General features: G+C 46.1%; 1 protein-coding gene across 6 annotated transcripts in view; it reads right to left on the reverse strand.

The window, feature by feature from the left end:
* Nucleotides 1–474: 474 nt before the first annotated feature.
* ILRUN (inflammation and lipid regulator with UBA-like and NBR1-like domains) overlaps nucleotides 475–26,468 on the reverse strand; it is a 110,693-nt gene continuing 84,699 nt past the window's right edge. For 3 of the 6 annotated variants that reach the window (XM_043907219.1, XM_043907216.1, XM_043907218.1), the window contains 2 exons: nucleotides 18,607–18,935; nucleotides 475–3,685 (listed from right to left, as the gene is read on the reverse strand). In XM_043907219.1, coding sequence (XP_043763154.1) covers nucleotides 3,650–3,685; nucleotides 18,607–18,935 — 365 coding nt within the window. In that variant the 3' untranslated portion in view covers nucleotides 475–3,649. Of the gene's footprint in view, nucleotides 9,653–18,606; nucleotides 18,936–26,468 lie in introns of all 6 variants that reach the window. The other 3 variants (XM_043907220.1, XM_043907217.1, XM_043907222.1) reach the window with 3 other exon arrangements.

The raw sequence follows: 26,468 nt of genomic DNA on the forward strand, positions 1-26,468 counted from the left end.
CGGGCAAGGTCATAGGTCTGTCTCACAAAACTACATGGTGGGTAAGATCCAAATTTGCTTGTCAACTGCCTGGAGTGTGGGCCCTACAAGGTTCTCAGGCTCCCAGATCAGTCTGCAAAAATGTATCTAATCTGAAATCAACCAGAACCACTAAGGAGACACATCAGGGAAAATGTTCCTTCTAACTCCCAGTCCCAACTCACCCTTGTCTGCTGCTCCAGCAGGAGAGGCTGGTGGTGCTCGGTGTTAACACCCACGCGCAGGGCCTGACAGGCAGCACACGTCCACAGTGCCCGCCGCCGGTCCACACTAACCGGTACATCTGTGCTGGGGATGCAGCCGTGCCCAACAGAGGCATGGCAGGGGCCCCGGGACCTGAAGGCCACTGGACGGAGTTTCTGGTACATTACAGGGTCACGGAGCAGGTTACCCAGGGACTTCAGGGCGCAATAAAATCACTGACACACATGAAAATAGGGTTTTTGTTTCTTTTTTTTTTTTTTGGTGTGTGTTAATTTAATCATACAAATATTCATTTATACAGTAAGGAAAAACCTCCTCATCTTCATCTCCTCCCAGGCTCCACGAGGCCCCGCCATGAACACCCACCCAGCTTGCTTGCTACATGCCAGTGTCCAGGAGGCAGCAGCTAAGCCGCTCCAGCATTCACCCAGGGAAACAGAAAAGGCGGGGTGGGGCGGGGAACCGGCTTACACTTCTGGGGCCTGGCAACCCCACCACCCTCTCCTGCCGGGGCTCACGTTCAATTTGGGGAGGTGTTCATTCTTACACCTTCTTCCCTCCTTGGGCAGCCTGGGGCCACACTAGCTGTCCTGGTGAGGTTCTTTTCTGGCTGCAAGTGCCTTTGATGGACTAAAGTTTATGGCCAGTCCTTGATAGGGGAGAGAAGGCTTGTTTCTTGTAGAAAAATGCCCCAAATTCAACTGTCCCCATGGCAAAAAGAAAAAAAGCATGCACACGTGCACACACACCCACACACACCTCACTCCATGCACACAGAGAGGTTCCTCGCAAGCCTGAGCCCCTCTACCTCCCTTGCTGGGCTCAGGTCCTGAAGGACGGCACCTGCCTCCCCTCCTGGCTGCGAGACACAGGTGGTCCTGCCCAGAGGCAGCCTGCCATTTGGTAAAAGAGTCCAAGAGGAACTGAGCGGGTAGCCTCTGCCGCCCTACCAGGATGGGAGAAGAGGGACTCCAGGACTTGCTCGGAACTCAAATCAGGGAGAGGAGACAGATGATGGCACATGGGCCTCCAGGTCCTGGGGCAACCTCGGACTCCTCCCGCCCCTACTCCACGGCTCTGGTCTCGGCAAGGAGCCCACCTCTCCGAAGATGTGTACGGAAATGGTTTTGTTCTTGGGAGGGAAGCCAACATGCTTGGGACAATTACCTTTCCAGGTGAGATTGCCGAGAAGCAAGAGGAGGAGCAGGAGCCCCTGGCAGGGCCAGACCCACTGACGGTGACCTGTGAAGCCAATGCTGAGTAACAAACAGCAGGCAGCTCCTCCGGGAAGAGGGGAACGGGCGGCTGGTGTGGGGCAGACCAGGAGGCCGGGAATCAGGGGATGTAGAGCCTCCTGTGATCCCGTGTGGGCAGCTGAAGATGCGATGCCAGCAAGCGAGCAGGGGGCTGGGCGGGGGTGCACTCCAGGGCGGCAGCGTCCGGGAGGCTGGCACCAACGGTGGCGGCAGTCTGGGCCTGACAGGGCCCTCAAACAAAAAGCCATCGTGAGCCCCTGGCTTGGGCCTGTGGGGGCCTGGGCGCCTGGCAGGGACTCCCGTCTACTCTGCTGGGAACGGGGTGCTCTGTGTGCATAGAGAGTAGGTGCCCCAGTGCGAGCCCTAGCTCCACCCTCCCTCCAGTGGACCAGAGTTTACTCCCCCTTTTATCTGGGGGTGGGGAGGCATTGGGGAAATTTCATACAAGCTTTTCTCTCACAGTCAAGCTTTTAAAAAAACAACAGTCTCAGAAGAGGATGAGGAGGCACGAACACCACACATGTTCGGAACTCAGACACCCAGAGACAGGCAGGCAGACCCTCACCCACACCCAGGCTATACGACCCCTTGCAGCCGCTCATCAACCTGGCCTCCCTGCCGGTTCCCACCCCCCGGGACGGGGACGGCGTGGCAACAGGCAGGCGATCCAGCAACCGCACCCTAGATCCGTATCCCGGCTATCAAACCAACCAAGACTCGGGGAAGGAGGGGCTGAGAAGAGAAGAGGGCCTTTGCATATTCTTGTATCTTTGGCAGACAGCTGTTCTGGCCTGGTTCCAGCTCCCCATGGAGGCGTCCACATCCCAGCCTGCTCAGAACCCACAGGGCGCCCATGGGGCCACCCGCTCCTGTGAGCAGCCGCCCGTCCGCCCGGGCTCCGCTGGGCTGCCCCGAGCCCGCCTCCTCCCAGTCACTAAGCATCCTGCGTGGGGCGGGGGTCCTTTCTTTCCCAGCAAAACGTGGTCTCCAAGATCACGCGGTCAGTAAGCGTGGCCCTTCCCTGGGGCTACGTTTTCATACCTGAACAGCCCAGCCTCGGCTAACAGGCTGCGAAGACACCACACGGGACAATGGCAGGGAGACACGGGGGAGGGAGCTGTGTGACAACAGAGAAGCACGGGCACCTCCACCCCGCCTGCTGCACGCTCGCTGGGGAGCAGCACCGACCCTGGCGTGCGGGCGCATCTCGCGCACGCACACACGCAGCACAGAGGCACCGCCCCCAGAGTGAACGGGGAGTTGCTGTGTGCCAAGAATCCGAGAGAGGCGTGCAATGAGCGTGCTGGTGCGGGAACAGAGGTGATCTGAGCTGTCACACGCGTGTGCAGGCGGACACCTCCCGGCCTCAGAAGCTCCGTCACCTGTGCTCTGTCCTCCAGGCTTCCGCTGCTGGCCACACAGGGAAGTCTGGTCTTCGGAGAGGTTCTGGTGGTAACAAGCCACAGGGTTGACGCATACAAATGTCAAAGGTGTAAATCAACAGAAGATTAAAGAGAAAAGAGGAGGAAAAGCGTGGTAATTCACTGGCTGGCGCCATTAAAAACAAACGGGGTCAGAGACTCGAGGAGTCAGGAGGCGCGGCAGGTGTCCCCATGCGGCGCCGACCCGCACGGTCCCCGAGCAGGCCACGCCAGCTTTTAACCTGAATCGCTTCCAGAGCAAGCAGCTATTCTATAAACAGCATGTTATCCCTTATCTAAAAAAAAAAAAAAAAAAAAAAGTTGGGAAAGAGGGGAAAAAATTAACATGTGCTCAAAACTACAACCTGTCTGTAGGCAAAATAATTTTTGTTTAAAAAGATGGCTTTTTTCCCCCATTTAAACATTTTTTTCTTTTCCTTCCCGAGCAACCTAGTGATTTGTTAGACTGACACCTAACAAACAAAGCCCAAAGTGGCTGCATGGATCTCTTCCTGGTAGCCTCAACACCACTCCTGTGACTCGGCACTCACACATGCACACTTAGTTTACTCAAAACTAGTCTTTTCTGCGTCTTCCTCTTCTTCCAGGACGGGGGTCAGAGCCAGGGGTCCGTGCGATGTGGTCTGCAATCCAGAGGAACCCCTTGCCCTCCCCCCCCAGAGTCAAGCCTTCTGTCTTTTGTTAGTTTTTCTTCTTGCTGACACCCGTTTAAGACTGGCCGAAGGGGTAAGGCCCGTGGAGCCCCTGGAAGAGAGTGAACACAGTCAGTGGTGGCGGACACAGCAGGGACAACGAGACAACCAACCCAAGTAAAAGAACCCACGGTTCCCAGTGAGCCAGAAGCCAAGCCCCGAGGCACAAACATGGCTCGAGGGCTGACTTTGCCACGCAAATCCTCAGGAGGCCACAGATCGCAGAGTGCGAGGTGCAGAGTGTCATCCCTCAAACACATCCAAGAGAGAGGAGGCTGGTGGGCAGACTCCTCATCTCTCAACTTCTACATCAACTGGAACCAACTTCCCTCCACCCAGGTCACAAAGTCTTCCTTCCATCTAGACAACGCCTTACATCTCTGCTAAAGATCCTCGGACACCACTTTCTGCACCTTAACCTCAGATGTAGGCTACTGTGGGCTGATGACACACACATATATCAACCACACAGACACTGGAGCAGAAACAGTAGCCGTCCAGCAGGCACCTAGGAAAGGCACGGCAGCAGGGGCTTGGCGTACATTGTCTTTACCTCTCACCCCAAAGGCCAGGTGAGTGTTGTTATACCCATCTGACCGATGCCCATCTGACTGCAAACATGAGGAGATTTGTTCAAAGTCATGTAGGTAGTAAAGGGCAGAGCCCAGAGCCAAGCCCAGGTCTGATCTTTATTCTCTTCACATTGCCTCTCCCTGGCCATGTGATGATGAGGTTTGTTCCAAATTCCCAAAGGCGTTTTCTCTGCTGCTTGGCTGGTGGAGAAAGCACCACAGTCTCACTTTTCCCTTATGTTAAGAATGAGACACCAAGAGGTGCCAACCCCAAAACAGCTGCATGAATTCGCTGGAGGATGTCCCGAGCCTCCCCACTCCACCACTCCCTGGAGCGTGCACCTTGAAGAGACCTGGTCAATGCCAAGACCTGGGCGGGCAAAGGTAACTGGGAACGAGCCTCACAAAAGGTCCGACACCCCAAGCTGACTCAGAAGCAGCAGGGCCCTTGGACCATTAGCTTGTTAAAGACGTGGATGGTTAGAATCTGATTTTGTTTTAAAAAAGGACACTTTCCTTTGGGAAAAAATGCAAAAAAGTGCATGCTTGCAGGGCTGCCAATGATCAGACAGAATCCCCTTTTGTTTGCTGCCATCTCTCCAGCACACCTGTCCCTGAGCGGCACTTGTCGGTGCCCAGGAAGTACTACTGAATTAATAACTAGAAGAAGACAGGCATTTCTCAGACGACTACCTGGAGCATCAGACCCTTTTGAGTCATGAGAATACTGGCCTTTACAAACCAAGCTTTTCCTGTTGTTGTTGTTTTTGGTCACACAGTATGGCATGTGGGGTCTCAGCTCCCCGACCAGGGACTGAACCTGTGCTCCTTGCATTGAAAGGTGGAGCCTTAACCACCTGACTACTGGGGAAGTCCTCTATACCAAGTTTTTAAACAGCCACCCAATTTGGGGACACACGCATCCGGGTCATGCACCCGTCTGATCACAGCCTCCTAAGTCCCAGAGAGGGGGGCTCCCTGGGAGCAGTTAGCTCGAGACGCATAGCTCGCACTTGTTCCCAAGGCGGTGGGCCGCGGGTTCCACAGAAGCAGGAGGAGATCTGGGTTCTGCTCCTGGCTTTTCCGCTTAGCTCTTCAAGTGGCCCTGAGTAAAGTCCCTTCCCCTCAAAGGATCTCAGACTGCTCCTTTAAATTTACAGATTTAAGGTTCTAGGAGCTGACTCAAAGTACCTAACTCAAGAGGCTGAAAACCAATATTCTAAGGAAAAAAAAAAAAGTCCTTTGATCATGCTTATTTAGACCAGAGGTCAAAGCTACCAAGAGTAAGGAACATGAGATTCAAGTTTTTAGTTTTCAGGGGTTTTTTTATCCCCCAGTGGAAAACACTGAAATTGTTTTCTGTCTTTTTATTTCCTCCCCCATAAAAAGCCTCAAGAGATCAGATACAGGTCTCGAGCTGCCTGATGGTACTGCCGAAGGAGTGAAAATGGGGGACAGACAGGCCAATAACGACATAGCCTCAGCTATGTGCCGGGTGCTGCTGGAGCAGGTGAAAATGTTCTCCTGAATTTTCACACAGATAAACTGGGCTAAGCATGCTCTCCAAGCTCACAGAAGTGAGGCAGTAACCTGACTGAGAGCACAGAGCTGGTGAGCGGAGCGGCGGTGGTTAAAATGCCATGTCTGCCAGTCCCCAATTCTCTGTGCTGCCAGCAGGCGAGTGGAGGCTGTCACTACCTCGGTGGTCACAGACCCATCCACTCGGCCAAGTGTGGGCAGGACGAGCTAAGGGCTCTCAGACCTCATGGTGCGGGCCTGGCTGGAGGGCCACACGCCCCAGAGGTGGAAATTAAAGCAGCTTAAATCACGCTGCCCTCAGTACTTCCGGACAACGTTCACTCATGAACAACAATCCTAGGAGAATGACAAAGGCGTAGATCCCCATAAGATTTAGAACCAACACAAGGCTCAAAGGGCTTCGTGCAGGAAAGCATGCACAGAGAGAAGAAACCCTGAAAAGCACACACGCTTTCGTCCTCCATGAATTTTTTTTCCCTTTTACCCTAAATTAGACTACTTTCTAGACGGAAGCTTCACACACTTCATGTGGGCCTTTATAAAGCAAGCACTAGCCTTTTGACTTGTCTGGAATGTTTGGAGAAGGGAGTTGATGACTTTGCCAAGGAGTGGTTGCACGTTCCTAATTACAGATAAAGTGGCAGAGAGAGGAGTAAAGATATAGGCATTTTCAGATTTCCACTTGAAGACTCTGGTCCTTAGAATATGCAGTGTGGTATTTAACTAGCTTAGATTAAGAATTATCGTTGACCCCCTATTTACTGAATGAGGTGCTGTGTGCCTTTTGGAAAGAAAAATGCCACCTAATTCCCTTTCATCCAGAGAATGGCATATTGGAGTTGTTGACGTTTAATTAGTGCAAAAACATGGCTTGAAGAACAAGCTCGATCTTCCTTCCCCCCCCCAGATTAACTACTATCGCTTCAAGGAAGAGAGAGGGAGCTGAGTCTATTTCAACACTACTTGATCATCTAGACTCCCCACAAGCAGGATTACAGGCATCACAAGTGGGTCACAGAACACAGCAATGCAACCCCAGTCACAGAGGAGAAGCCTGGCAGAGATTACAAGAACAGCTTGTCCAGGGTGTCCAATGGCAGAAGGCCGAGCAGGAAGTGCCTTTCCTAAGAGTGGGATGGAGGTATATTCGAAACGAGGGCCCCATCCACATTTCAGGTTCCACTGGAGTTCCAAGACCCCGTGTAACAGGTTCTGGTGGCTAATGTCTCCAACGCCAGTCTAAAAGTAGGGTTTGGTAATATAGGTAAGTGTTCCCTCTCTCCCGAGACCTAGCCGCTCTTCAACTTGTTACCCCTGGGAAAAGCAAATGCCAAATATTTTCATTAGCCTGGCGTCCCTGACATCTCCTCTACAGCCTCTGTGCCACTAATAAGGAAAACAGATCAAGGGATGGATGCATCAGATGGTACCACAGAGCCCAGAGTTAAACTCCAACAAGCAGAGAAGGAGGTCATCACAGCATGATTACAAACCTCACTGAGTTTGATGCAAGTTACCCTCCTCTCTATGAGGATTCATCTCTCCCCACATCACTAGCAGCAAGGCTGGATTTAGGCATACTAATAGAGGGTGTGAATGACAAAACCCAGAGAAGAACTCCTCTATCCGCCTCTCCAGGTCTAAAAACCCCCAGGACCAACTTGCACAGAAATGGCTTTTCAAGGGCTGCATTTCTTGGGAGAGGCCCCACATCTGCGAAGGGACCAGAAAGCATTCCTGACGAAGGAGTGGCAGACTTTAGGTCCACAGGTGTTGAGGTGCTGCCTGTTTGCCTCAGTCTTCCCTAAGCTTTGCGATGGACACTGTCATGGCTGTGAGCCCTGGGACCTCAATTCTACTGGCAATGGGGCAGGTGAGTCCCCTTAAACTGCTCGAGGCCCACACTAGCCAGCTAAGACAGAGAGAGGGGCCTCCCTGCTCGTGGGCGTCTGGGAAGAGACTCTGGCCTCAGGCCAGCTGGACTGTGCTTCTGAAAGGTAATAACCATTGTGAGCCAAAATTTGGCTAACCTCCTAAAATATTTTTAAAAGAGAACACTTGTAGACATAAACAGACAAGCTCAGTTTCATTCATCACAATCTTCTGAAAGGACAACTTAAGATCTAGTACTTGTGGGCCTGGGCTCAAAGCAAAACTAAAAATAAAATTATCTCTATGATTTGTTTTTCACAATGGTTGATAAAATCAGTGATTTGGTTTTCACTGATTTTATGTGAATGGGCACCTACAATATCTTTAAATTCTTCCTAAAATTACACAGAAATCAAAATAACTTTTCTAAAAAGGAGTACCAAAAACCCCAGGAAACTAGTTTTGTTTCAGCTGGAATACTTATTGATGTTTATCAGTAGGAAGATCGTGCTATTAGAAGAGAAAGTCACCCTTTCAAGATGGTAGAACCTGTTTCTGCCACTTATTTGTGCCTGGCATACAGTTAAGACCCAGGTGTCAGTAAAATGAATGAATGAACCGTGGAATACTCTGCATTGCTGAGCCATCTGTTTAACCTTCCAGGGGAGAAAGAAAGATTAAAATTCCTAATGAAACAAGGATGTCTTATGAGGGCTTTTGGGGTTACTCTTTCTATATGAGAGCTGGTTTAGACAAAGCATCACAACACAAAAACTTTCACATACCTGTCTTTATTTTGTTTGTGATTTGATTTAAATAAATAAAAAGGTTCATGCTGGTTAATAAAAAGGCAAGCGTGTTTGCTGCACGGCTGTGAAACAGCATGGTCTCGCTCTGTGTACTGATGGAGCATCAGATAACGCCACTGGGCCCTCCTCTCTCTTCCCGGGCCAGCCGTAGTCAACGCTTTGCCCACCTAGCACTTCTTTTGTATTGCTTATGTGCCCCGAATGCAAACACAGATGAATACACAGTTTAGTACTAAGTTCTGTTCTGATCCTGCACTGCAGATCTGCTGCAGGGAGGCCCTGTCACGGGCCTGGCTTGGCTGGTGAAGGCCAGAGACTGACCAAGCCCTGATGGAAGCTATTCGTCCCTCGTTAATTAGAAGTCAAGTCTGTACTGCCGCAACAGGCAGCGCAGTGAGGACTCCTCTCTCAGGAGCACACAAAGCAAGGCCTTTCCCTTAAGAGGTGCTGACCACTCGAGGTGGCTCGCTGGCGGGACAGCAGGGCCAGACCAGCATGACGGGAACTTCTGTGGATGCTTTAACCTTGGTGTTCAAGCCACATTCATGTGACAGTCCTCAAAATCTCAAAGATGTATTTGATGCAGTGGCTGAAGACAAGTGTGAGAATCAGCCAAAGAAAAGAAAACAAATGTACTTTTATGCATGAAAACTGCTCATGGGATAGGCTCAGTTCACAGCCTTCTGCGTCAAAGTTGTGCTTAAAAGCTTAACTCAGTTTTAAGCATGGTGAACTCGTGTTTTAAAAAGCCCTGTATAGCATTTTTTATACTTACCTCAATAAGACAGTTTTTCTGTTGCTCTTAACTAACTTCTACAATCCTACTGGGGACCTTCTCCATCCTCCCTCTAGCCACCCACCCACCCATTCCTTCCATCATGCATCCCTCATTCTTCCTCTGTCATTCATCCTCCCATCCTCCCAAGCTCCCTAGGACTAAGCTTTCAGAGCCTTCACCTACCTCCTGACAGATCAAGAAAATCACCATAAAGAATAAAACTCAAACATCACTGCGAATGAAACTGTATTACTGAAAATCCTACAAGGGGATGAAGGATATTGGCTAAGTTCGACTTCCCCTTTCATTAAAGACTTCAGAAAAGGCTATTTACTATTTGAAATTCTAACCCCCAAGATATCATGTACTAGCAAGTGTGCTAGAATCCAGGTGACATGCTGGCAGACAGAGAGCTTGCTCATGGCCATCTCCTAGGGTACAGTAGATTCCTAGAAAGGAAGAAAGAAGTGATAAGAGTCTCACTGGGGAGGCCACCTAAAAGGAGGGAAAGCTTCCCCATGTTCCCCGCCACGTGGCCACTGGTACCATCCCGTGGGAGCCCTGAGGCACGGGGTGAGGCTGCCGGCCCCACCTCCTCTCGCAGTCTCCATTCAAGCCCCAGTACTCCCCCGCCTCTCTCACAGCGGATTCACAGCATCACCTCCCCTACCCTGGACAACACTGGCTGAGGGAGAGTAAACAGTCTCTCCTTCAGCCATACTTGCTTCATCTTGCCACTTCCCTGCTCAAAAGCATTGTGGGTGCTCTTGTTTCCTTTCACATTAAAGGTGAACTCTGCTTTGCCTGGCTTTCAAAGGCTGTCCTCCAAAATTCACCCCACCCTCTTTAAGCACACCTCACTCAGGACAGTCAGGCTGGTTGGTGTCCCTGGAACACTGCCTGTGAATGCCTCTGGGCCTTCCTGCATGTGGTTCCTTTTTCCTCCAAATCAGTTTGAATCTATCATTTTACTTTCTTTTTTGGGGGGAGGGGGTCATACTGCACGGCATGTGGGATCTCAGTTCCCTGACCAGGGATGGAACTCAGGCCCCTGCAATGCAAGTACAGAGTCCTGACCACTGGACCACCATGGAAGTTTCAGTATGAATCTATCATTCATCAAGATATCAGTTTCCTGGCTATTCCCAAACCTCACTGCCTTCTCCTTCCTTCAAATTCAAGAGCACTCAAAACTCAATATACTCCATCTTTACTGGTCTCATTCTTTCTTCTGAGATAGTCACATTTATGTAATCAGACTAAATTCTTTGAAGATTAGGAAGGATTAACACAGGCTGAGCAACCAAGGACATGTCCCTTATTGACTAAACACCAAAGCTCCCTATTAGTTCTGACTTGCCCTTAGGTGGTGAAATTATAGCAAAAAGCCCAAGACCTTGGACATTCAAGCTTCTGCAGGTCAATGTCCACAGTTTGTTTTTTTTTGTGTGTGTGTGTGTGTGTAATAAAGTTTTATTAAAGTATAAAGGAGATAGAGAAAGCTTCTGACATAGGCATCAGAAGGGGGCAAAAGAGTACCCCCAATGTCCACAGTTTTGACAAGGGTCTCCCTGAGCAGAGCTCTAAGGAAGCCCACACGGTCCCCCTGACGTACAGCCGCCCTGGATCTCACATTGTGCACCTGGTCCTGCTGGAGTCGGGGCAGACCTGGGTGAGAACACCTGCACGGCACACATCCGCACATTTCTGAATTAAACTTATCTCTTTGAACCTGTAAATTGAGAAAGTCCCACTCTGAGAATTTTCATCAGAAATTAAAATGCTAAATTCGGAGTACAGGGAAAAGAATACATCCTTACAAGTGAAGTAAAAATACAGGAACACTAGCTCTGTTTCAGTTACGAGACTGTCCAGGTGTCAGCTCAGCCTAAAACAACGCTCAGAGCCTCAAAGCACAGCAGACGGAGCGGGCGTTCAGCTTTGAGGCTGTTGAGGTACAAGAGGGAGAGTTCCTGGAGGTAGCTTTTTATTCTCAAATAGTAATGTTACAAACAACAAAAGACTTTTTCTAAGGCTCATGGTGTTTGCTTAATTTATTTTTAAAATGCACATATGACCCATGCCAATGCAAACACCAGCAAGGCTGGGAGGACTTTACAGGTTCTTCTGGGCTCTCAGAAGGAAGTCATCTTAATATCATTAAACCAGAGTTTCCTAGCAAACCTCTTCTGTACAAAATGTGCTAATCTGCCAGCAAACTGGGTCAGCTTCCTCAGGTGCTGGGCACTGCTTTCTCCTTGGCCACGAATTCTTTTGTGCTCCTGAAGATGAACAAGGTCTCTATCACCTGACATTAAGTGTAGAGACTACCTTCAGAGAACAGCAAACAAACTTTCCTTCCTGCCAGCAGGCCTCAGCATAACGTAGTCTAGAACATAAGACTCAAACTGGGTTCCCTGAGTTCCAGCCCACTGCCCACCCCCAATCTGAGCGAGTCATTTGAGCAAGTGAATGTGAGCAAGTCAGTGACAACTTCCTTACTGGTTGTTACACTTGGGGCCAGGGAGGTGCTATTGGCTTCCAGTGGGTAAACGTCAGGGATGTTACTGAACATCTTAGACTGCATACGATCTGCACCACCCTGCAACAAAAGAAGACTCATCTGACCTAAAATGCCAATAGTCTTATTCGGCTGGCTGAGAGAACCCTGCTCAACACAGACTCATCATTTCGTGGACTGCAACCAGGCTCACAGTGTTAGATATCATCCGTATGAAATGACTCCCAAATATGTATCTCCACCAAACCCTTTCTCCTGAACCATATTACCAATTTGGATACACAACAGCCTCCCTGATACCTCCATTTGGATGTTTATAGAAATCTCCAATGTATTCCAAGTGGAATTCCTGATCTCTCCCTACCTCTCCCACAGCCTTTCCTCTCTCCATGGACAGCAATTCCACCTTTTCATTTGCTCAGGCCAAAACCTTGTTGTCATCGTTTATTCCCCCTTACACCACGCTTCCAACTCATTAGCAAATCCTGTTCGTTCTAGCTAATAAAGCAGACCCAGACACAGATCACTGCTCCAACCTATCTGGCTACCACTCTGGCACAAAGTGCCCATTCTCTTTATCCACATGATTGCACTAACTTCCCCACTGGTCCCCTGCTTCTATCCTTGTCCTTTACTCTCCACATGAGTGTCAGACACTGATCTTTCACTACATGAAGTCAGATCACATCACCCCTCTGCTCAAACTCCTTTAATGGTTCCAACCTCTGCTCCTCAGGGCAAAAGCCCAAGCTTTTGAAGCCAAGCTTCACAAATCCTTCCACGATCTGGTTTCCATCCTGCAACTTCCCCTCCTTCTACCTTCTCTTACCCACTGTGGTCTTGAACAAACCACGTAAGCTTCCACTTCAGGGCTCATGCTAACTGTAAAATATTCATTGTCCAGATAGCCTTTGCAGAAACAAAATCTGGCTTTAAAGGGAGTAAGACAGCCCTAAGCATGTTCTAGCTTTAAAATATTATGTTCAAAGGAAGATTTTAGATTCATTACAGGAAAATGAAAAAAACTCCAGACTCTATCTTCTGGCCACAGTCAAGGAATACAGACAAGGTGCTGCTGTCACAAAAGTGAGTTAAAGGAAATTTCAGTGTCACCAAACATCTATACCCAAGTGACCATGAGGTTCCAGGGAATCGTTTCCCTTTATGGAGGCTGGGGAGAGAGGCTGATTTCTGTAGCTGCCAGAGATATAAGCTTTTGGAGAGAGAGGGGTTTAGCAGTAGAGAAGTCACATAATATCTGGTCAATAATTGGCTTGATTCTCATTTGAAATGTAGCACAGTGTACCACAGAAAGCATGCTATCCCGAGTCCACAGCTGTAAGCTCAGCCAATAAAAATATGTACTTGAATACTACTTGTAACTAGGAAGCAAGGCAGCAGTTGGTCAAGAAAGCAGACTCAGGAGTCAAAAAGAACTGGTTCAGTTCATATCCTGGTTTTACCACTTTCGAGCTGCATGACCTTGGGCAGGTCATGGAACCTATGCACCCTGTCTCAGCAGTTGTAAACAGGGATAATGACAGAGCCTGTATCATGGCCCTGTTGTGTGGACTAAAAGAAACGGACGTCAGACTGCTGCCTCTGCCTCTGCCTCTGCCTCTGCCTCTGGGGGCTGGGAGGCAGGGAGGTGACTGGTGTTTTTATAATAAACTTGGTAGAACTACTTAGCTCCTTATACTATGTACACTGATAATTTTAACAAAAATTAAATTTAAAAAGTCCTCCACACAGTGCCTGGCAGAGTTAAGTGCTCAACAAGTTTGTATAACTGATTACCACACTGGCCCCCACAGGGGAGGGGGCGGGTGCATGTTTCTGCTAGCTGCCCCTCGACAGAAGAACACAGTTGGACAGAACATCAAGTGACACAGTTTTCCTTTCAGCTTCTTTGCGCCATCTTTAAACCTCTCAGGGAAAGGGGTTGCACCCGAGCATGAGGCAGTGGGAAGGATGTGCTGCCCTCCACCGTCGGCAGTCCAGCTAAGGACACCAACCACCAGCCTGTGGGTCAAATTCAGTGCCCTCTGAACCAAGCAAATGTTGGGCCCACTTCCATTAAATCATTTCTTATTATTATGTTACACTGACTGGACTGTGTAGATAAGATCCATAAGCCATTACACCCTCAGGCCCATAAAGCAGATTTGCCTTTTCTAAACTTCTCCCTATAACCTCCTGTTGTTGTTCAGTGGCTAAGCTGTGTCTGACTCTTTACGACCCCATGGACTGCAGCATGCCAGGCCTCCCTGTCCTTCACTATCTCCTGGAGTTTTCTCAGATTCATGTCCACTGAGTCAGTGATTCTATCTAGCCATGTCATCCTCTGCCTACGTTTCTAAACCCTCACCTAAGCAGAGAAAAATGAGCTCTTCCTTGCTGTAGGTTAGAAGAAAGGTGATTTCTGATATAATAAAAGCAGACCAACTTTTTCAGCTCCAGATCCAAGATATACTAAAGGGTGATTGTCAGAGAGAGAGAAAGAGGAGCAGGTGGAAATTGTGGGCAGGCAGAGCAGATGGCACTCGGCAGTGGCTGACGCTCGAAGAGCACGAGGAACCTCCCCCAAAGATAATAACACGTTTCTTCTTCTGAACCAGCACTTGGCGGAAGTAATAACAGTGGTTCAGGCTGTAATCAGTTTAAAGGAGGAGTATATGACAAACAGCAGCTCCAAACATTAAAAAAAAAAAAAAGAGCAAATGGAAAATAAGAGGTATAGTCCAAGTAACAAAATGAATAAATGAATTTGAGATTCTTTTCAGCTCCTCCAATGTAAATCATTACAACTGCGAGAGGAAGGAAGCAGCATTTGGGATGTCCTGAAGAGCAGGCCCTGGGCTTTGGCCAGTCATGCTCATACTTCCAGCTACCCTGAATAAGACCATTTGGTTTGTATCTTACTCCTCTGTAAGGCCTTTCTTATAAAACATTGAGAAATTTTAAAAATTACTGGCAAGTAAGAAAAAGAAGTATCTAATTTCAAAAGGGTTTATTTTCTCGTTCCACACCTCTATAGACTGTTTTCTGCTACTATCTAACACTGTCCAAATAGAAGCTACCCCGGCCTCCAGAGATGAGTCACTGTTAGAACGCATGGCAAGACTAGCCTTGAGTCAACAGTGCGACTGTTTGTCCTCACAGGCTCTTGAGCGAATCAAGTAAAAGGGTTCATTAAAACAGCACCAATACTTGGTCTGACTGTTCACCTGGGACAGGTCAGCCACAACTGAGCTGACAATGAGGCCAGCCAATTTTTAACAAAAGCAGTCAGATTTATGACTCCCTGGAGCAGGTCAGCATATACTTACTCACCTTTCTGACTCCCTCTGACAGTTCTCACACAGGGAAGGCCCAGCCCCTCTGGATGTTGAGGGAAGAAGCTAGGACAGATGTTCCCACCCAGAGCTCCCTGACTCCCTGCCCACAGCACAGAGCGCTGGGTCCAGAGAGCTTGGGATACTCAAGGGAGGCAGGGGAAGGGATCCCGGGGTGTCCAGCTCCTGGCACTGACAGATGTGCCCTCACAGAAGGTGCATGGAGCAAGCTTTCCATCTCATCCTACCAACCTTAGCAAGTTAAACTGTAACTATGGAAGCAGCAGGAAACTGGACCGGTCTCCTAAAACTGTGGTCATGGGCTTCCCAGAGCATCATGCTCTCTCCAGCCTTCAGGGAAGACAGGGAATTTCTTTAGAGTAAATCAAATCTATTGCCAACTCAGTGATCCCTGATACCAGGGCACCAGGTCCTCTGCCTACCTACCCAATAAAGATGACACCTGGGGTGAACTGAACACCCCTGCTCTAACTCTAGATTTCTAGGGGGCTATCTCAGTCTTTCCACTCATTCATAAATAAAAGGGAGCTATTTATTATTAACACCACATGGTTGGTGCACCCTGAGAGTTTACAAAGTTTTTATTTTTATCAACTAAAAAAAGACATCACTTACTGTAAAGACTCAACAAATAGAGGAACTCCCCCACCCCCCCGTCAAAAAAAAAAATGCCATAGGCAATCCCCAGTTTACTTTAGAGCCTCTTACTTCAAGTTTTGTGTCTTTCACACCTTGATGATACTTGTCATTGACTCAGTTAATGCTTTTGATCACAGGAAAAACAAAACAAAGGATGATCTAAGCAAAGCCCAGGTTCACCTACTAATACCTTCAGTAATGTGGCACCTGGGTTGGAATCCCAGCTCTGTCCCTCACCAGCTGTGTGATACTGGGGCCAGTCAGCCCCTCAGAGCTTTCATTTTCTTATCAAAATATGAGATGATACATCTAAAGCACTTGGCAGCATACCTGGCACACAGGAATGGTTAAAAAATAACTCTAGTCTTTACTTGATCTCATCACTTGGTCAAATACACCCCTTCAGAACTTTAAGGAGTCTTGCCTTATAAATAAATAAATCTATATTCTTAAGCCAAACACAAATGCTTAGAAATATGAATGATCCCTGCTTGAAGATATCCACTTAACTATAGTCCCAATTCTTTTCAGAGTCATTTGTAATCATTCTATCCAAATTTTTTCATCTAAATAAACACATTGCAACTAACTGAACGTCTCCCCCACTCAGTTACCTAACCACACACCCCTTACTCAGCATTCTGCCTTCAGCACTGCAACTGCTCTGCTATCATCATCCTTCCTGTCTTTCCAAATCTGTGCTTTTACATCAGCTCCATCTCTCCTTTATCTCTGCCTTCTTAACTAACCCCCAGCCATGCACACAAATTATACATTTTGACTGTGCGGTGCTCTACTGACCAAATTCACACTTCACCTGGACTGAAAGGCACGCCTCTTTCATCTCCCCCACTGTACTGAGAACTGCTAGCTAGTAGGGATAACTTCTATCCTTCACGTTTCCGAATTCAATAATGTACACGGATTTGTACGTCAGTGCAGATGTTTCGATAAATCCTTCCTGGTGACTGTCTATCCTCTATCCCATTTCCAAGGAGTCCTCAGAAGCAGAGCTGACCACATTTTAGCCAGAAATGCTACAGGAGGACTTGCTAGTGCTCACACAAATGCTTTCTGAGTAAGATTCTGATTCACTTAAGAAGAAAACGAGGCTCTGATTTCTCTTTGGGGTCCAAGTGCCACATTCTCAACACAATTATCGGCAACAGTCTTGCATATCATCTCCAATGAGAAACTTTTCTCTGTGGTTCTTGCAAATGCTATTTCTAAATGATCCTACAGAGTTTATGAAACAAGCCGCCACCTCCACCCAAGCCAGGGCAATGACAGACTTAAAAGGCAACAGTCCCTAAAGCCATAAAGGATCAAAAAATAATTAACAGGTTCGCAACCCAGGAAAACAAGCACAGTGTTCTGGCCAGGAACAGCAGCCCTTTCAGGCTACAGTGACGGGCGGGCCACGGAGCTCAACTGGGTGGAGGGGCCTCCATCACAGAAAGCCCTGGAGCAGCAGGTTCCACTTCCTGCGACTCTCTTCACAGCACGCTCAACTGCTTCCAAGTTCTCCTAACAGGGCATGCTTGCCCTAGGGCCCGTACCACCTGCAACAGCCGTACCCTGAAGGGTTAAACTTAAGGACGAGCTATCTGGAGCAACAGGAACTTAGAGGAAAAATCTTTTGTTAGAGTGTTAAGACGTGAAGACTTTCCTCAACTATAAGCCATTGCCTCGCCTATTTACTTCTTATATCCTGTACGACTGACTAACATGATTCCACACAATCCTTTATAATGACCATCAAACTAAGAAATCAATCTTGTTACACTTCTACTCAATGAAGTCCCGCTTTAGACCATGTGGAGAAAGAGTTCATATCACCAAGTTTCTTTTCTTAATTTGCCTGTGGATGTAGACCACATATAAAGCACAGATCAGTAAAATGCCATTCTTACAACAGAGCAAGCTGTCCCTCAAATAAGGATCAATTTTATTTTTAAAATATTGAGGGTGAATGCCAACGTGAAGCAAGCAAAGACTTAACAGTTATACGATTCTATAAGTGGGAGGCTAAGCCTAATGCATCACATTATTAATCAAAGAAGGAACAGCAGTGCTCACAGGCTCTGTCACACAAATCACCTACAACAGTTAGCTCTCAGCAGCACAGGGCTTTATTCAACCAACCAAAAACAACCAGGAACCGTCATCACCCTTAGCAGAATATGGAAGGCGCTGTGTAATCAGCAAGCATAGAGAAGCAGATCAAGAGATCAAACACCCAGAAGACAGTCTTAGAACAATCAGAATATTTAAAATTATTTTAACTCAATAAACAATTCTCTCACTTATTCTGCACACGTGAAAAGTCAAAATATCACTTGGGCCACTCTGGGTTGTGGGTGAGGAGGCAGATAGGCCACAAGGGACTGGAAAGATAATCAAGACTTGGAAACTAGGTAAATAAAGTGGAAGCCCAACAACATATGGGATAAATAATTAAGTCTGTCTTTTTCTTCAGGAAAAACACTCTACCCAAAACCAAAAAAAACACAGTAGGAACAAATTCCAAAGGTGTGCTATTGCTCTACATTTAGTATACATTCACACTGGAAGAATGCCTGGTGATATTTTGACTTTCTTTTTTTTTTTTTTAAATGCTAAAGGTAAAGAACTCTGTTCTTTCAACACCCAAACCAGAGCAGAGAGACAGCAGTATTTATAAAATGTGGATGGAGGAGTTAACACCCACAGGACCTGGAGATGGGGAGGGGGGGAGGGGAGAAGGGGTAGGTTTTTGTGCTATTGCATTGGCAGGAGAGCTAAGCAGTCTTAAAGAACATTCTAGGCTTCTAGGTCTGCCAGAAGGGGTATCACAAATCCCAACGCCCACCACCTACCCCTTCTCCTCTTCTCCGAGGGCACCTACCTTACTGTAAGTCACTACTGATAAGTTGTTTGCGTGACTGCTGGGGGACAGATTTACAGAGTTCTCTGAGGGTCTATTCTCATCTTGCTCGGTTTGGTCAGGAGCAGGAGCCCATGTGATTTTGCTGATCGAGTCGAACTCGGAACCCCCAGGGTCTTTTAAGTTGTTTTCATCTGATTGTCGGTTCTTTTGGGGAGAGGCAAACGGGTTGAAGTTTCCTTCTACCTTGCGATGTGGCTGTGTGTTGAACTCCGTTTCAAAAGATGACAGCTGCTGCGTGACTCCTAAAAGTCCACCCACTTCCACACTGAGAATGACCCAGATGACATCTGAAACAAAAAGGCAACTCGTGTCAACGCCCGGCATACCCTCAAGGCTCAAAGCAGCCATCACAGAGAACCCCAAATACCACCCAAACCACACAAAGAAATGTTCCTCTACATGCTAGTTCAGAAGCTTACTGACAGAATAATCTATTACATTTGCATTGCAAGCAGTTCTACATTTTTAGCAATGTCAAGTTCAAACTCTGGTACAAAATCAGTAGAGGTCTGTGGTTGAGACCCATGAAACTATCTGTAAAAAGGTCCCTAGTTGATTTTGATGCATAACCATATTTGGAAATCATTACTCTGAAGAGCAATGATCAATACAAACCCAAAGGCAATATTTCCACAATTACAAGCTCATGGGTTTTGCTTTGTTTTGTAGATTTAACCCAGAAAACTCAGAGCAGGCATAACTCTTGAGTTTATTAAAAAAAAAAAAAAAAGTGCCTATAATGACTAGAACTGCAACTTATTAGCCACTGCTGGGCAATTTAGAGTGACCACGTATTGTCCAAACTAGGACAACTGAGAGTAAACAAGGTAACTATTAACAGTTTTACCAGGAGGAAGCCAGCACTGACCCTGACATATGAGAACAGATATCACCCTGGCTATTTTCACCATCTATGAGTTGGTTTATGAAGAAGGCTGAGCACCAAAGAATTGATGCTTTCAAACTGTGGTTCTGGAGAAGACTCTTGAGAGTCCGTCCCTTGGACTACAAGGAGATCAAACCAGTCAATGATAAAGGAAATCAACCTTGAATATTCACTGAAAGTACTGATGCTAAAGCTGAAGCTCCAATACTTTGGCCACCTGATGTGAAGAGCTGAATCACTGGAAAAGACCCTGATGCTGGGAAAGATTGAAGGCAGGAGGAGAAAAGGACAACAGAGGATGAGATGGTTGGATGGCATCACTGATTCAATGGGCATGAATTTGGGCAAACTCCAGGAGATGGTGATGCACAGGGAAGCCTGGCGTGCTGCAGTCCATGGGGTTGCAAAGAGTTGGACACGACTGAGTGACTCAACATGTTCAAGAGAGATCAAATTCAGTATGCCTCAGGCTTTCTAAAATAATTCAAGTTAACACCAACTTCGCCTTTCTGTCATATATGGAAACTGTACCATCTACATTCAAATCGTAAGAGGTTTGTTTTGAAAGACGCATTGTAGGACTTTCGGTCATAATTCAGTTCTTTATTTTCCTTTCCTTGTCAGCAAGTACTTGTACTCAAGTAACCCTTATGGCACTTAATAACGGCCCCAAAGCGCAAGAGTACTGATGCTGGCCAGTTCAGATATGCCAAAGAGAAGTCATAATGTGCTTCAACTGAAAAGGTGAAAAGTTTTCAACTGAGTAAGGAAAGAAAAGCAAAACCATACACTGAGGTTGCTAAGACTTACAGTAACAAATCTTCTAATTATGAAACTGTGAAGGAAAAAGGAAACTCATGCTAGTTTTGCTGTCACACTTAAAACTGCAAAAGTGAGAGCCATAGCGAGTGATAAATGCTTTGTTAAGATGGAAAAGGTGTTAAATTTGGACAATAAGCTATTTTGAAAGAGAGACTACATTCACATAACCTTTTACAGTATATTATCTTAACTGTTCAAATATATTATTGTTGACAATCTCTTAATGTGAATAATTTGTAAATTAGGCTTTATCATAGTTAGGTACATATAGGGAAAAACAGTATATGTAGGGTTCAATGCTGTCTGTGGTTTCAGAATCCATACTAGAGATCTCAGAACATATCCCCCCCATAGATAAGTGGGGGACTACTGTATAAATAATATATAAGCCTAGAACAAATACACTAAAAAGGAAATTGAAGAAAACTCCCCTGGGTTATGTTTGTTCTCAATTTTCAATTCTATATTTGAGGAAGGGGATCTTAATTGTCAGCCATAAATACGTGATTTAAAGTTAGTGATTTGGAAGCTGTATTAAGAACTTGGTTGTATCCAAATAAACTGAGCCAGAGCCGTAGTAAGTGGAGATGCAGTGACATCTACTGTTCACTTCTATAATGAGCAACTCTTTTTACCCATGGTGAAGAGGAAGCTAACGCTGCTAATAACATTAGTATGGATCAGAGGAATGGACATCCATTCCAGATACACTGTTAAAGCACGTGTGAATCTTTACATAAACTAGTATCATAAAAGCTCGACTTGCTGATTTAACACTGCAAACAAAGACAGGCAGAGTACACTTCATTTAGAAATGTGGAACAGGAGCCAGGAATGGTGGGTCAGAGGACTATCATTCAAGACTTTCATACAAGTTTAATCTCACAAATTGATACGATGTGGCTTTTAAAGAACAATTCAATGGCAGGCAGCCTGAGGGAGACTCATTCTGTGCGCTCTCATTTTGCACTTTCTAACCAAAGGCAACATTTCTTCACTCTATTATTCATTTTTTCCAAGCAAAATGCCTTGTCTTATAGTACATTAATTCCTACTTTTGTCTTCCACCCATCTGTTTACCAAAATCTTCTTGTAAATACATGGTATGGATAGCATACTCGGCTATAGGTCATATGTTTCACTCTCTTAGCTCAGGAAACTCAATGCTTGTGAGAAATAACAGACTCTTCTGAAGGCTGTTAGCAGTACGAGACTAAAGCTTTGAGAACTAAAGCTTCTTTAATACAACTCACTGAGCCTTAATCATACTTAAGCCATCATCCTCTCTTCACTTTGGCTATTTCTCTGTACTGTTCACAGATTCTACATACTAGCTGTAAAAGAAATGTCACTTAATAAGTCCCTGATTTATGAACAACAAATAATAAACGGCCCAGTTCTGATTCTACAAAGTTACTACCACGATGGATCATTCTCAAGAGTACCATCTGAGCCCTCCTCATTCTACCTACAGACCTCACATTTCAGAATGTGTTCATCCCACACAGAGTGTGTGTGCTGTTTTTAATTAAACAAAAGGATGATAAAGAATGGCCCAATAGACCTATTTCAAAGAGGCTGACCATTTCCAATTCTTGCCAGAGCACCTTAATTACTGAGATTAAAACTGCCAGCCAGGTATTTCACTATCTCTCATTCAAGTACTAAAGCAGGCCCTACCCTGCTTAGCTTCTGAGATCAGAAGAGAACTGGAGCATTCAGGATGGCATGGCCGTATACCAGGTATTTCACTGTCTCTGATGATAAAACCACAGCCATAAGGAACTTTCAGTTCAGTTCAGTTCAGCCGCTCAGTCGTGTCCGACTCTTTGCGACCCCATGAACTGCAGCACACCAGGCCTCCCTGTCTATCACCAACTCCCGGAATTTACTCAAACCCATGTCCATTGAGTCGGTGATGCCATCCAGCCATCTCATCCTCTGTTGTCCCCTTCTCCTCCTGCCCCCAATCCCTCCCAGCATCTAGGAGTTATCTAATGGAACTGTTTCACTTTCTAGATGAAGGATTTGTGGTCTGGAGGTAGAAGTGATGGCCAAAGGTCAGACTTCAAGTTAGAACTTGACCACGATGATGATCAAGACCTAGCTCTTAATATAGCTTTTTAAACCCACACTTCTTTCTTCCCCACAGGAATTTGGGAACCAAGTGTCTAGGGAATGAAAGCTTTAGTTAAGTCAGTCCCATTTCCCGGGTCCATAATATCTTTACTGACAGGCATATGATCTTTGGCACTAATAACAAGAATGGGTCAACAGGATGTCCTAGAAAAGTAGCCAAGAAAATAAAACCAAGTATCAAGCCTACACAGTCAAGACTTACTGAGCAAATGGAGAAACTGCGTTTAGATGTCTTGCCATAAGGCAATTTTTTAAAAAGCACCTGAGCCAGAACTTTGGGGTGAGAAGGTGCTGCAAATCTTATTTCCTTCAACTTGTCTCTTTTACATATAATAAAACCTTTAATAGTAAGTATAAACTTTTAATAAGTCTATACTTCTTCTTGTAGAAATGTGAAATAAATTACTGAAGAGAGAACATAACCTTTCAGAATATCAGAAGTGTGGAGTAGAATGGAAACATTAAACTTGGAGACAAAATCCATCATCTTAATCAATCATGCTGACATACAAACACATCCCAGATTAAAGAATATGAAAAACACTTAAATCACATCATAATAAAAGTAAACAAGAACCTATGATTTGTCCACTAAAATAGAAATAGTTAAAAAATTAGTACAATATTAGAACTGGTAAACTTGTTTCTTGTGGGAATATAGGTTACAATGTATTTACAGTACAGGAACAGGTATAGTGGGTTGAATATAAGTAAATGGATAGTGGGTGCAAGGTTTTTCATTATGGAAGAAGGATGTTACAGTAAAGCAAGCAAAGAAGGCATTCTAAAACCCTGTGGTACTGGATTAAAGTCAGACACATCAATATAAACTCACCGTTATCCTAATATATATGCAAATAAACAGAAACAATTAGACATGTCTGTATACAAGGGGTAGTAGGCATACATATACCACCTAGCTCTAATCACTAATGTGACCAAGAAATAATGACACCCCAGGAGCAATGGACTCACCTGGTGCTCAGTGGTTTCTAAGTACTATTCTCTAATAAAAAAAACAGATGTGAACGCTGAGCAAACTCCACAAAACAACTATTGATCGCTAGCAGAAGACATCAGGCACCCAGAAAAGCAGCCCATTGTCTTCGAAAGGAGGTAGGACAAAATATAAAAGATAAAAAGAGAGACAAAAGAGTTAGGGACTGAAATCCGCCCAGGGAAGGGAGTCCTAATAGAGGAAGTTTCCAAACACCAGGAAACCCTCTCACCTGCGGGTCTGGAGGAAGTTTTCGAACGTCGGAGGGCAACCTAATCGGGAGGAAAATTAATAAAACCCACAGATTAAAAAAAAATAAATAAAAATAAAACCCACAGATTACGTGCCTAAAAGCAACTCCCAGCAGAAAAGTACCCCAGATGCTTGCATCCGCAACCAGCAAGTGGGGGCTGAACGGAGAGGAGCTGGCGGCATTGCTTAGGGTAAGGACCGGGCCCAAAGGCCCTGAGGGCAATCGGAGGGAGCTAAGGCGAGATAGCAACTTAAACTGTGGGACAGCAAGGGAGAGAGAGAATTAACCTTCGAAAAGCCCTAACTGAAGGCACTGCCGGAAGGACTAAGCAATCCCAGAGAAGAGCTAGCGGGCTGCGGACCAGCCCATCCCCCGCCAGAGGCAGGAGGCAGGGGGGAGGGGAAAGGGGAAACTTGGCCCCAGAGACGGCACCCCCTACCAAACTACAAACAGGCTTCCAGTCTCTAACCAAAGACTTCCTGAGAATCTGGATGGTTGACATCTGCCAGGAGGGTCACAGCCAGAGATCAGCTCCCCAGAAGTGACACAAGGTGCACCAGACCGGCTCACGCGGAAACTGAGGCTGGGATCGCAGAGGGGAGAAGGCACACTGCACCGGGGGAGAGTGCGCTCAAGCTCCTGGCTGCCCGAGCTAGCTGACGGGGAAGGCACAAAACGCAGGCCCAACCGAGTCTGCACTTTTGTGGAGTACCCGAAAACCTGAACCTGAGCAGCTTGGGCCTGGAAAGTGCACGCAACTCAGGGCCCGCTCCCTGTAGAGCAGCCTGGAGCTTGAGCAGTGTAGACAGGGAAAGCACACACGCCGTGAGCGGGGGCAAACCCACTGTGGCCGGAACACTGCGAGTGCTCCCCACACACGCCAGTGATATTTGTCTGCAGCGCCCCTCCCTCCCCTCAGCGCGACTGAACAAGTGAACCTAAACAAGAGACGACCTCCGCCCGCTTGTGTCAGGGCGGAAACTAGACACTGAAGAGACCTGCAGACAGAAGCCAAATAAACAGAGGGAACCGCTTCAGAAGGGACCGGTGCAACAGATTAAAATCCCTGTAGGTAACACCGACTACACTGGAAGGGGCCCATAGATATCGAGAAGTGTAAGCTGGAACAGGGAGCTATCTGAAACTGAACCCACACTGCCCGCAACAGCTCCAGAGAAATTCCTAGATATATTTTTACTATTATATTATTATTTTTTTAATAAAAGAAAAAAATTTTTCTTTTTTTTTAAAGTCCTCTATTACTCCTCTATTACTCCTTAATTTTCATCTTTATAACCCACTATAACCTTGCAAAAAAAGGGGGGGGCCCTATTTTTTTTAAAGTGAACTTCATATATAGTTCTCAATTTTTTAAGAAAAAATATTGTATTTTTAAGAGTCTAACCTCTACTGTAGATTTTTAATCTTTGTTTTTCAGTATTTGATATCAATTTTGGACATTAAAGAATCTAACCTTCAGTACCCATTTTTACTCAGGAGTGTGATTACTGGTTTGATTACTCTCTCCCCTTTTTGACTCTCCTTTTTCTCCCCCAGATCACCTCTATTTCCTCCCTCCCCCCTCTCTTTTCATTCAATTCTGTGAATCTCTATTGGTGTTCCGGGCTGCAGAGAACACTTAGGGAACAGAGTACTGCCTAGATCTGTCTCTCCTCTCTTGAATCCCCCTTTCTCTCCTCCTGTTCACCTCTATCTCTTTCCTCCCCCCGCCCCTTCTTCATGTAACTCTGTGAACCTCTCTAGGTGTTCCTCACTGTGGAGACTCTTTTCACCAATAACCTAGAAGTTTTATTATCAGTGCTGTATGGAGGGAGAAGTCTTGAGGCTACTGGAAGAATAAGACTGAAATCCAGAGGCAAGAGGCTTAAGCCCAAAACCTGAGAACACCAGAGAACTCCTGACTACAGGAAACATTAATTAATAAGAGATCATCCAAAGGCCTCCATACCTACACTGAAATCAACTACCACCCAAGAGCCAATAAGTTCCAGAGCAAGACATACCATGCAAATTCTCCAGCAATGCAGGAACATAACCCTGAGTGTCAATATACAGGCTGCCCAAAGTCACACCAAACCCATAGACCCATCTCAAAACTCACTACTGGACACTCCATTGCACTCCAGAGATAAGAAATCCAGCTCCACCCACCAGAACACCTACACAAGCTTCCCTAACCAGGAAACCTTGACAAGCCAATCGTCCAACCCCACCCACTTGTGGGAGAGCCTCCACAATAAAAAGGAACCACAGGCTACCAGAATACAGAAAGGCCACCCCAAACACAGCAATCTAAATAAGATGAAAAGGCAGAGAAATACCCAACAGGTAAAGGAACATGAAAAATGCCCACCAAGCCAAACAAAAGAGGAGGAGATAGGGAATCTACCTGAAAAAGAATTTAGAATAATGATAATAAAAATGATCCAAAATCTTGAAAACAAAATGGAGTAACAGATAAATAGCCTGGAGACAAGGATTGAGAAGATGCAAGAAATGTTTAACAAGGACCTAGAAGAAATAAAAAAGAGTCAATTAAAAATGGATAATGCAATAAATGAGATCAAAAACACTCTGGAGGGAACCAACAGTAGAATAATGGAGGCAGAAGATAGGATAAGTGAGGTAGAAGATAAAATGGTGGGAAAAAATGAAGCAGAGAGGAAAAAAGAATCAAAAGAAATGAGGACAACCTCAGGGAC

The sequence above is a fragment of the Cervus elaphus genome, chromosome 7 (genome assembly GCF_910594005.1).
Source record: "Cervus elaphus chromosome 7, mCerEla1.1, whole genome shotgun sequence".
Lineage (NCBI taxonomy): Eukaryota > Metazoa > Chordata > Mammalia > Artiodactyla > Cervidae > Cervus > Cervus elaphus.